Source organism: Monosiga brevicollis, genomic scaffold, assembly GCF_000002865.3.
Source record: "Monosiga brevicollis MX1 MONBRscaffold_13 genomic scaffold, whole genome shotgun sequence".
NCBI lineage: Eukaryota > Choanoflagellata > Craspedida > Salpingoecidae > Monosiga > Monosiga brevicollis.
In genome coordinates, this window is record NW_001865050.1 from 73,193 (window position 1) to 84,687 (window position 11,495).

Below are 11,495 nucleotides of genomic sequence, written 5' to 3' on the forward strand. Positions count from 1 at the left end.
GACTGAGCTGAGTGCCGGGGCGAGCATGCACCGCGAGCGAAGTGGAATATTTGCTCTTTACGATCCGCAGCTTGGCCGTTTCTACTTCCAATGCTTGTATTCCAGTGCTGCAGACTGGTCTTGACAGCGCTGGTTTTGTTGTTGTGTTGTTTTTTTTATTTTTTTTTTGCATGTTCAACGTCTTCGTTGTGCTACGTCAGGAAGCGACGATGTCCTATGAATCGCGCGAGGATCCCATTTCAACTCTGGTGAAACCCGGGCATAACTGCTTCATACGATGGCAAGCGAGTGGAAACACCCAAAGCCGTAACAACTGAAGTCTCTCGAGCCAACAAGGGTTGAAAAGTCTAAGAGATGATGCTTTACGGTCCTGAATTTATAACTCGAGGTTCTTAGGCCATGCGGGTCAAAAAGAGAAACAGCGAGGGCGAGAGAGAGCGCGAGAGAGAGGGACAGAGACAGAGGGAGAGCAAGGGCAGCGCAACGCGAATGACACGTTTTCTTATACATTACTGCAACTATTCAATATTATTACTTATTAATACGGGTGTTCCAAGGGCACCAGGGTCGAGTGTGGGGGGTTCTCTCAACCCGATATCACTGGACTCGTCCAGAGGGGCAAGCTTCCCTGATGGGCGGGCGCAAGCCCTTGACTGGCAGCGCTTGAGAACAAGGTTGACTGCCAATCTAAGCTCTGCGTGGCCTCATAGCGGCATGGCGTCTTCGAGGGTCCAGTCATGGCAAAGGCGATGCCGTGACTCAAGGGCACAGTCGTGGCTGTCGATGAGGGCAGCTCATTGTCCATCCAGCAGGTTCGTCCGTGTGTCATCTCATCAGCCAGCGCGAAGTCTTCGTCGGATGCTTGCGTGGTCTCCATTAGAAAAGAATGGGTTTCCATGCCGGCGCATTCCTGGACCTCCCACGGCATGCGACCTCGTGCCGTGACGCTTCGTGGGCTGTCTTCCAGTCTGGACGATGTGAAGTGCGGACCGGTCGGGCCGGGGTCAACTCGGAGCTGTTCCTCACGGCTGGAGCTTGTCTCCAGCAGAACCGACAGCAGGGGTGCCGTAGCCGGCATGAGCACGAGCATGGGGCCACTATTTGTGTTGACAAACTGCGGCACGAGATGACCGGATTCCAAAATGTCGGCCAGCTGAGGCAACTTGTTTAGCTGCTCCGCGGTGGCCTGCGCTTGATTCACATCGCCTGTGTTGTAATAGCACAGAGAGTTTGCACAATGAGCAGGTGGCCATTCCAAGTGATGCTCGGAATGCATCAACAAGTCTAGCCTTCCTTGTCGCTGCCGCCCCACCGTATGAAAGACCAAATGAATAAAGTACAAGAAGAGCAGACGCACCGCACGTGGCCACACCAGCAAAGGCCGAGGCATTGCTAGCCGTTGACAGCTCTTGCGATGAGTCTTGGTCCTACCGGAAAAAGCATCAACAGGAGAAAGAGTTAGAGGCGCAAATGCAAACAGAATCATCCATCCGCCCAATTTGAAGCCAGCTTGCTTGCCACATACCTGAGAAATTTCATCGAGCTCCGAGTACATGGTGACAGTTTGCTCAGCCAATGCAACAGCTCGAGTAAGGTGCATGCGCAGCAGCTGAAGCGTCAGACCTTTGACATTGAACAATCAAGGAGGGAGCAAACTTTGGGTGAGTGGCCGGGCCCTGCTAATTTTACCGAAAAAAAAAAAAAAAAATCAAGCTAAGCTGTACTAGGGAGACAACATACGTGGCAGATGTTCTATGCAGCTCAAGACTCGGCAGCGAGCGCATTTGTGCTGTGCAGGCGTCTCAAAGTGGAACGCGTATGGATCGCAATGACCTACATCACCAGCCCACCAGCATCGAGGAAGAATAAGGGCACAATGTCGGAAGCTGCTCGGATGCGCCTGTCGACGACTCAAGTAGTCGCCCAGAGGCGCCTTCATCATCGCCAACGTGACCATTCATACCGCTGCAAGGTCGCCGCAGTCGCTGCTTGGTGCGTGACATTGCTTCGCGCAGGCGTATGAGCATCTCGGTCGAGGTTCCGTCGGTCTCAAAGCGGCTGCCCTCGCGGTGGATCATCTCGATCACTTGCTTGATGTGTTTGTAGAGAACGCCATAACATGACTTGCAGTAGCGCTTGCCTGCCTTGGCTGTGTCTTGACACACCAGGCAGTTCAAGTTGGGGGGCTGCCCTTCGCTTTGCACTGCGTTCTTGATCATGCTGGCAAAGTCGGATCCACATTTAACGAAATGTACCTGGCTTGTGGGTTTATCGTAGATGGAAAAAAAAATGACCAATCGTTGAGTGGGGATGTACTCAAGCCCCTTTTCACAGGAACACAACCACCTACCGCCCTTAGTAGATAAGTTGATAAACGGTGACGCGACTTGAATTATCACCACAACCACCCTGCAAAACGCAATCACAGGCAACTGCTACGTCAATTCTACGAGAAGGCAGGTCGGGTGCCGCGCCGGTTTTGTGTCGAAGCCGACGAGACAGTTTGATTTTGTCACGTAGACCACCATGTCAACGCAAGATACGGTAGGCGTGATGCAAAAGAAAACAAACAATGACTTTCACTTCACAACTTGAGGAATTTTTGACACACTTTAATCGTTTCTTTCCTAAGGTAGTCGGTTACAAGTTCCATTCCCATGACTCGCGACCCCAAATCCCATGCCGAGGTTTGGACCTTGCTGCTTCTGCGTCTTTTCGAGGGCAAGAGCCGTCATTGCTCGATTGAAAAAACGCACGTTGTACGACGCTATCTTCGCACCCCCAGTACCCTAAACTATCCCATGGATGGATATGCTTCGTCGGACTCGCAGTCGCACAGATTTTGAGAGACCATAGTAATAATAATTATTCACACGAGGCTTCGGAACGAAGAACACAGTAGCACAGATGCAGATGGTAGGAGACAGGCAGGGCAGTGGGAATCACCATCACCAGATCCCCAAGCACACCAGCCAGGTTTCATAGCATAATCGCTGGAGGAGCCCCACAGCAAAACAGAAAAGGTACTTTGGGACACTCCCTCGCTGCTATCCTCCGCCAACCTCACGAAAGACCAATCGAACGCCAATGTGCTGGTAATGTGCCTATCAGGTGCAATCGCAAGCCACATGTGAGCTTGGCACTCCTCCTTTCCAGTTTCATCATCAAGCGGCGTCAGGCTCATCAAAGCATCACAACGTACGCTCATCAACACAGGACGGCTGTCACGTTGCAAGAGCTTTTGCTTGCCATCGGGTGTCACCAACACAAGGCCCCCCTCCGTACTCTCCGGCAATCCCAGCTTGGCAATTAGATGCTTACACACGTGTCCGGCGGTGGCAGAGAAAGGAAGACGCAGCTCACGCTTCACCATGTCATGGTGGCGGGTGCGAGCGGCTATAAAGACGACAAGTGAGCCCATGCCAGCGGTATCTGTTCTCAGCTCTGAAATGAGGGATTTGCTGGCCGCCGATCTAGCCTGCTCAGCCTCAGCTGGTAGAGCAGGCATGACACGAATGGCTTGCTTGAGCTGTCCCAGGGGAAAGACGTGAGCCTCATCTTCTTTCTGGCGGCACTCCTTGATGACTGCTGGAAGAAGCTGGGCTTCATTCCAAACCGCGCTCAAGCTGCCGCACACCGAGAACTGATGAGGTCATGTGGCAAACAGCACAGCATATTGCGACGCCTTCAAAGCATGCAGATGAACAGATTCACAAAATACATGTTGGACGGCGATCCTTCAGCTGCTCAAGGCACGATACCACGTCACACCTGCGCGTACCTGCGTTGTGCCTCGGCGGCCACATTGGCCATTTGACGCTTAGAGGCACCCTCGGCGCCCAGCGCTGCACGAGCTTCATATTGCAGCTGGCTCGCCAAATTGCCGGCCTGCAACCATAAGCGACTATATTGCTGGTGGGCATCGGGATCCAGCGTTTGCCAACAAAGTCGTTCAAACCAGGCGGCGGGCATAACTAGCTGATCGCGATTCTCGGAATGAGCTTTGTGCGTCGTTTCAGTCAAAAACTCGCTGCTCGGTGACACGAGCACCAGAGCTGAAGCCTGTGGCGACAACTCCCAGACATTGTCGGCATACAAGCGCCACTGGGGGGCGGCCGAGGCCGGGATGCCCAAGAGTGCTAGCGCAGCTGGTGCCTGCTCCACGATACTCTTGAGCAGCTCGTGTCCGTGTGTCGCTGTGCCCTCGCGTCCCCGTTCCGTGTTCTGACCTGCACCGCGGAGATAGGCCCATTCATCGCGGGAGATGTTGTGCGCGGTCCGTAGCCTACAGGATTGTTCGCACAAAACGATGACGCAACGGGGTGTGAGCCCGTGGTCGTGCAGTACCGCAGAACAGGCGGGGAGGGGGCATGTGAGGTTGAAAGTCGAGCGCGGGCACTACATTCACCTAACGAGCGGCAACACGGCCGCTTGGTGCTTCAGCACCGTTACTTGGAGGCCACCGACAGTGGAGCGCGGCACAAGCACGGAGAGGTACAGGCCTTCCAGTTGTGGTTCAATGGCCCCACTGGCAAATGTCACAAGGTCTGATAGACTGGACAGAAGACGAGCAGGCGTGGATGCAGCATCCGCGCCTCCCGGTGTACTACTGACGGCAAGTCCTTCAGTGTCCGACCAACTCAGCGCATTGCTGATGCCAGACCATTCACTCTGTGGGAGGCTTTGCACCGCGGTGATAATCAGGGCGCCGTTGTCCTCCTTGATGGGCTCGTGATACAAGAGGCCAAGATCGAGGGTATTGAACAGTCCTTGCAGGCAGGCAACGGCTTCGGCCGCACGCTTTCGGGCTTGCAACGAGGCCACGTCTTCGGTGAGATCCGCCATGCCTCGTGAAGCACCCCAATCAAAGCTAAGCTGTTGTATCCACTGCAATGCACAAGTAGGACGGTCAGCGCGGCGAGCCGAAAAGATTTGATGGTGACAAGAGTGGAAGCGCTGAGACCCACCTGAACAAGGGCGGCCGTCTCTTGCGGAGAGACAGAAGCCTCGATGGGCACAACGGGCGGTGTGCCATTGATGGTAAGGACGCGCGAGGGCTGAGCAGGGTCGAATGCTACCACGGCCAGGTGCAAGCCGCGCTTGACCTGGCGCACGGGCTTCAAACCTGAGCCAAATTTGGCCATCAGTTTGGCCTTGGCCTTGGAGGGTGTGGCTGGCACTCCTGAAGCTCCAAAGGAGCCATCGTCATTTTCGACACCAATTGACATGAGTTGGTCCTGAATGGCAGCCAGGCTAGTCCGTAGGCGAGTGGTGCGATAAGGACGATCATCAAGCTGTCGCCAAGACGACGGGACGATGAAGGGGGGTTGTGCCTTCACAGCTGGACCCACGCCCTTGATATTGAGAGAGGCCACTCGTATGTAACAAGGAGCGCCCTGAAATGCGAGGAGTGAAAGGAGGCATGAGTCACGTTGAGATGAATGGGCGCTTATCTGTTCCATCCCCTGCAAAAGCTGCTTCGTGTGTGTGTGTGTGTGTGTGTGTGTGTGTGTGTGCAGTTCTTCAAGACGTAAAAGCCTGAACCCACCTCGACCAGTCCTTCCAAGATGTAGGATTCCACTACGCTGGGAATGAAGACATGCTGGCTGTCTGCAAAGGTGGGATCGGTACTCCACTCGACCTTGTAGCGGGTCACTACGGCCTGGCCGTGGTCGCGCACGTGACCGATTTGCACGCGGATCGAGGTGGGCGAATGCACACTCAATCTGACCAGGCTGGGCGCCGCTGGAACACCTGAGCAGAGGAAACGTCGATTAACAAAGCGACGGGGGCCATGACACTGGCGCGAGCAAACGCTTGTCCAACGATGCACATGTGGGGGTCATGCCAAGTCAAAAGGCTCGAGGTGGCGTACCGGCTTTGCGATAGTTACTGTCAAACTTTCGGAAAAGCAGCTCAGCGCGCGTGCACATTTTGTTCTTGAGGTCGTACTCTTGGTAGAGTCGATCATTCCCCTCTTGAATCGCGGTGAGAATTTTGCGAACCTCAATCTACCATATCACCGCGCCAGACGACGCCGCGTGAGGCCAGGAACTGTGTCACGTCCCAGGTGTACGGCTGCCAAAAACATGGTGGGCTGTGTGCACTGGGATACAAAGGCGGTTGGGGCACCGTACCTGCTTGGCTCGTAGAATCACCTCGAGGCGCGTCTTGCGTGCTTTGGCATCGGTATCTGAGAAGCCGAACGACACGTCAGAAAGGTGCGGGGTGCACGGTCCACAAAGATCGCTGGGCTAGGACATACATTTGTCGTTCTCGATCCCGCCGTATAATTGGAGAAGTCGGACTGCACCTCGCAGGTTAAGCATGACGGCCAAATCAAGAAGAGTGTGTTCGTCATCATCCCGCCTAGCAAAGATCCAACGGCAGCCGTTGGAACCCCCCAAAGGAACATGCATGAAGTGGAGCACAGGGAGAGCGCGGGGCGCGGGGCGACAGGGTTGGTGGCCGGGCATGGCGAGTGGGATCACAAGGTAACGCACGAGTTGACGTCGATAATTTCACGCTTGAGAAGATCGTTGAGTTTCTCCACCTGGTTGTTTTCCACAGCATGGATGGCATCCGCAATGTGCAGACGGAGTTCGTCATCCGTGGCCGTGCTTTTGGGGCTATCGCTGCGCATAAAAGCCTTAAGCATCTGTACCCGGGAGAGCATCAAGTGGTGAGGGCAAGCCTTGTTGGGGTGGTAGGAGAATGTCATGGAGCGATTCGGGTTCATGCACACACGACGGACAAGCACCATAGCCGCGTACTTTGGTGGAGGTGGTGCGGGAGTACCGCCGATTGCTCTGCAGGCTGCTTGAGGAGGCGTGGGAGGGCGTGAGCTTCGGGGTGGCACGCTGGGTGTGCTGTTCGTCAGAGAAGCGCTGCGTTGGGGTCTCGGGCAGCCGTCGCTGACGTCGCTCGACGACTTCTTGAAACTTGGCTTGTTGGTCGAGGCACAGCTCATTCACCTCGGCAAGGTTGCTGACACCAACGTGAAGAAAGTGCTCAAATTCCACGGGGGTGGAGATTTCTGGGTGTCGATCAGGCTCTTGTGGAGCGCGCGCAATGGCGTGGGCGCGATCAAATGGCCGGGCATCGGTGTTTGACATTATGGTATGCGAGAAGCGGTGGAGGTGGAATGGGCACGGCAAGGGCAGATGCAAAGCGCAGAGGCAAGAAGGCCGGCGTCGGCGGGCAGGCGGGCAGGCGGCCGCCGCAAATGCGCGGTTGCACCTGGCGAAGCACGTTCCTGACTGGCGAAGAAGCGTGATGGTTCACATACATGAGGCGGCGGCGAGAGCGAGAGCCATCATGTGGAAAGGCAAGAGCACAGGCGAAAATCATTCAAGTCGGGGCGTGTGCGCAAGTCTTTACAAGTCTTGATTGTCCCGGTCGCCCAGATGCCATCAAATGGTCTCGCCAATGTTTTTTTTTTTTTAACAAAATAGGGCAACACGGCAGAGGAGGATCGACTAACCTTATCGAGTATTACAGCGTGACGCCAGACGGCCGAACCACTCAGGGCTGCCCGGTAATCAGGCGCTCAATGAAGGACCGCACACAGCGCTCAGGGCAGCCGAGGCGCCCTCAAGTGCCGGCGATGTTGACGCCTAAAATCGAAATGCCAGCGATAAGCGAGGGGAGCCGATGTGTGGTTGCAGAAGTCAAAATAGTTGAGACAACACTGCACCACCAACACCACCATCAAAAGAGCTTGGAACGCTGCATGCAGGCATGGACAGCTGCGCTGTTGTAGCCACCACGGGCTCTAAGGCTTCAAGGGCTTTTGCACGGGTGCCATTGAAGATCTTCTGGCGATCCTACATCCAGTCGTACCTCAAGTCAAGCTGGCTGTCTTTGCTTGGAGCTTGTGGAAAGGCCTCGGCGTACAAGCAGGTCACTGAAGCTGGAACAAGGCCCAATCAACGCAGAGAGAATCCCCCCCAGGTAGATTGCCAGTATCCCGCAAACCGTGCCACACGACGAGGGGGCTGCCAAACACACACACACAGACGGCGACAGTACACACACATCAACAGTCAAAAAAAAAAAAATTTCACTGATGATGATTCAAAAAAAAAAAAAAAAAAAAAAAAAAAAATTTGGATCAGAAAATTTTTTGAAAGTCAGAGCGATCGAGCGATAGAGAGATAGAGACAGAGAGATAGAGAGATAGCGAGACAGCGAGACAGAGATAGAGAGCCAGAGAGCCAGAGATAGAGAGCCAGAGAGTCAGAGAGCCAGAGAGCCAGAGATAGAGAGCCAGAGAGCCAGAGAGCCAGAGAGCCAGAGATAGAGAGCCAGAGAGCCAGAGAGCCAGAGAGTCAGAGAGCCAGAGAGATAGAGAGACAGAAAGTCAAAAACAAAAAACAAAAACAGAGAATTTGGAGTTGGATCGTCTTGGACTGCGGCGGGTGGTCATGTTCAATCAACTCTGGAGAAGAGGAAGCGTAAAGACTTGATAGATTGACTGTGAGCAGTCTGAACGTGCTGAAACGCGCAACTGCCTTCCCGAGACCAAACACAAAAGCGACCCATCGTGGATGACCCCACACAGCCTGACAACAGGGCAAGGAGCAGTGACCAGGGGTCCACAAGGCGCAAAAGACTAGCGCAGCGCTCATCCCGGCTCATGGCCAGAGGGCGCCAGGCGACCAAGCTACTACAGCAAAAGATCCCAAGGCGAGATGCTCAGGACACCTCTTCTTCATGCAGAGGCGGCTGCCGCAATGGCCTCGGGTACATTGTCACCCAAGTCGAGCTCCAAACCCTTGGCCTTGACCACGTTGGCAAACCAGTTGGTACCTCCTGCAGATAGCATCGACGAGGCGAGAAGAGCCATCACCGATGAAAGCAAAGGTTTGCGACAATGAGGGTCGATGAAGCACAGCGCTCAGTGGCAGGCGGAAGGAGAAGACGCCATGCCTTTATCAGACATTTAATCCACCTCTGGCTGAGATGCAGGGGCGTACCAGGTGAATCGGGTGTACGGCCCGTGAGAATTTCAATGCCATCCTCCGTCACCAGCAGTGTGTGTTCAAACTGCGCTGAGCGCTTGCCATCCTGTTCAATGTGCAAGAGCAGGACAACAACATGTCAGTTCTCATTGAGCGTGGAAAGAGAGGCCAAGAGCGCGTCGCCCAGGCTTGACCTTGGTCGTAGAAGTCCAGTTGTCCGGCCAGGTTACGTCACCCCAAGTACCTAAACGCGAGGGGACCTCGTTGAGCAGATAAAACGGACAGGATGCACAGCGCCGGCAGCCACCTTATTGGTCGACACGGATGTGCAGCAAAGGGAATGAGGCCAGAAGGGGCGCAAAATAAACGCACCGACGTTGATCATGGGCTCAATGGTAAAGGTGTGTCCTGGCTTCATCACGCCAGCCGCCTTGTTTCCTGCAGCAAAAAGCAAGGTTAACACCGGACAACACAGCAACGCAAGAGCGCAGGTCCAGAGCCACAATTGTTAGGCAGCCACAAGGGGCTGTGCGGGACGTACGGGCGTAGTGGGGAACATTGGGCGCGCAATGGAAGAGGTTGTTGATGCCGTGGCCACAATAGGTCTTGACAACGGAAAACCCATTCGCCTCGGCATGCTTGGAGATGGCCGAACCCAAATCACGGTATCGGACGCCCGGCTTGCCTGTGGTATAATGCAGAGCAAGGCGAGCAGGACCGAGTGGTGATGATGATGAGAGGTAGTGGCACCCCCGGTCGTTGGCAATGGAAAAACATTGGCGCCGGCACCAAGAACAAGGGTGGGGGTAACCTGCGCCGACTTACACATGGCAATGGCACGGAATAGACATTCGTAGGTCACCTTCACCAGGCGGAATGACTCATCGTCAACCTCGCCGACCAAGAACATTTCATTGAGGTCGGCATGGTAGCCATGATAGTATACGGAGATATCCACTGCGCGTTGTGACGTTGCAAACAAATCAATAAATGAGAGGCCTGACAGTTTCAAGACAAGCCCATTTGCAGTCCTGCGCAAAGGACACTCGAGAGACTCGAGCATGCTGAAAAAAAAAAAAAAAAAAAAAAAAAAAAAAAAAAAAAAACACTGACCGTTGATGATATCACCGTCCTTGAGGGGATAGCCGTCGGGGATACCGTGACAGATGACTTCGTTAATTGACCTGGCGAAAAGGCACAGAAGTAGTGAGTGGGCCAAAGGGGGTCTTGCTCATGCGAGGCGAGCGGGTTGACGCACGTGCAGCACGACTTTGGGAATTGGTAGTAGTTGAGAGGCGAAGGGTAGCAATCACGCTCGAGGCAAGCCTGAGGTAGGTCATGCCGGCACGGGCGGGGCGAAATGAGGTTTTGCATAGGAAAGCGGATGGTAAAGCATGTCTGGGTGCTAGGAGACATGTACTACCTTGTGGCAAACGGCGTCAATTTCGTCGGTCGTGACGCCAGGCTTGATGACGGCGGCGCATGCGTCCAAGACCTCGCGGCCGAGCTGTAATGGTCATTGCGAAGATGCACACCGATAATCAAATCGACGAATGAGGCACGTAGGGCAGGGCAGGGGCAGCACCGGTGGTCGTGGCTGGTGTCAAACCTTGCAGACGTGCTTCATCTTGGCGATTTCATCTTCGGAGAGCTGGCGGAGCTGGGCTTTGTTGCGAGTCTCACTGATGGATTCACCGAGTGGGTGGGTGGCATAGTCCGGCTTTTCAATGTGGGGAGGGATGGGGCGGCGGGGCGATTGCGAATATGGCTGCATGGTGCCCGTAAACTCAAACCCGGGAAAAGTCATGGGCGTGGACTCGGCCAAGACTGAACAAGCGAGATCAAGGTGCACGCAGCATGAGCCAATCCATCAGGGGCTGCGGGGCAACAAATTGCCCGCCCATAGAGGCACACGCGGCGGCGCCTCTCACCCGTCGTCGACCGCTCAATGGCGAGCTTGGCGAGCTTGTGCACCTTTTTGTGCTCGTTCCAGTTGCTCTTGAAGCATTCCTACCACAGAGAGACGAGCAACGCGCGCAGTGCAAGGGCAGTGCAAGGGCAGGGCAAGATGGTCCGAGCGGGCCGTGAGTCTCAACACCCATGCCCGCCTGGGTTCAACGCCAAAGAAGCAACCAAGGCACCTGGGAGCAGAAGAAGGAACCAATGTCAATGTTCATCTTGATGCAGGTGGGGCATCGCATGGAGGCCTGCTTCTCGCAGCCCTTGGTGGCACACTTGACCATGATGCACGGTCTACCCCATGCAAAGTGATCCCAGATGCCGGAGAGACGAGTTGGTTGATGAGGCTCACGCACACACACACACACACATTCACACGCGCTCGGGCCAGCAGGCGCCCGAACCAATCGTTCCATACTCCATATCCCGACCGGCTGTTGGAACCTAACTAACCTTGCCCGTCAAAAGAAGACAGAGACCCGTGGTACGCTTCACGCCCTCGTCCAACACGCGTAATCGACGTCAACCCCTCGTCCAGGTGTCACGTTCACGTTGACGTTCCTGTGTCGCCGT

At 54.9% G+C, this 11,495-nt stretch overlaps 2 protein-coding genes across 2 annotated transcripts in view; both read right to left on the reverse strand.

Annotated features, from left to right (window-relative positions):
• Positions 1 to 586: 586 nt before the first annotated feature.
• Positions 587 to 7,115, reverse strand: MONBRDRAFT_8870 (uncharacterized protein; the record flags this gene model as incomplete). Its single annotated transcript, XM_001746598.1, has 13 exons — positions 587 to 1,206; positions 1,358 to 1,427; positions 1,526 to 1,623; positions 1,964 to 2,220; positions 3,782 to 4,285; positions 4,409 to 4,887; positions 4,968 to 5,396; positions 5,549 to 5,754; positions 5,876 to 6,011; positions 6,138 to 6,193; positions 6,266 to 6,369; positions 6,504 to 6,658; positions 6,774 to 7,115. The coding sequence occupies 13 exons, from the start codon at positions 7,113 to 7,115 to the stop codon at positions 587 to 589; spliced, it is 3,456 nt and encodes a 1,151-aa protein (XP_001746650.1).
• Positions 7,116 to 8,455: 1,340 nt separating this feature from the next.
• Positions 8,456 to 11,495, reverse strand: part of MONBRDRAFT_32734 (uncharacterized protein) — a gene marked incomplete at its 5' end in the record, with an annotated part of 3,599 nt that continues 559 nt past the window's right edge. Inside the window, 13 exons of the mRNA XM_001746599.1 lie at positions 8,456 to 8,814; positions 8,979 to 9,069; positions 9,158 to 9,207; positions 9,336 to 9,401; positions 9,505 to 9,648; positions 9,789 to 9,920; positions 10,077 to 10,147; positions 10,222 to 10,289; positions 10,387 to 10,470; positions 10,573 to 10,790; positions 10,895 to 10,973; positions 11,105 to 11,216; positions 11,279 to 11,366. Of these exons, the coding sequence (XP_001746651.1) occupies positions 8,714 to 8,814; positions 8,979 to 9,069; positions 9,158 to 9,207; positions 9,336 to 9,401; positions 9,505 to 9,648; positions 9,789 to 9,920; positions 10,077 to 10,147; positions 10,222 to 10,289; positions 10,387 to 10,470; positions 10,573 to 10,790; positions 10,895 to 10,973; positions 11,105 to 11,216; positions 11,279 to 11,366 (1,304 nt within the window). The 3' untranslated portion in view covers positions 8,456 to 8,713. The remainder of the gene's footprint in view (positions 8,815 to 8,978; positions 9,070 to 9,157; positions 9,208 to 9,335; positions 9,402 to 9,504; positions 9,649 to 9,788; positions 9,921 to 10,076; positions 10,148 to 10,221; positions 10,290 to 10,386; positions 10,471 to 10,572; positions 10,791 to 10,894; positions 10,974 to 11,104; positions 11,217 to 11,278; positions 11,367 to 11,495) is intronic.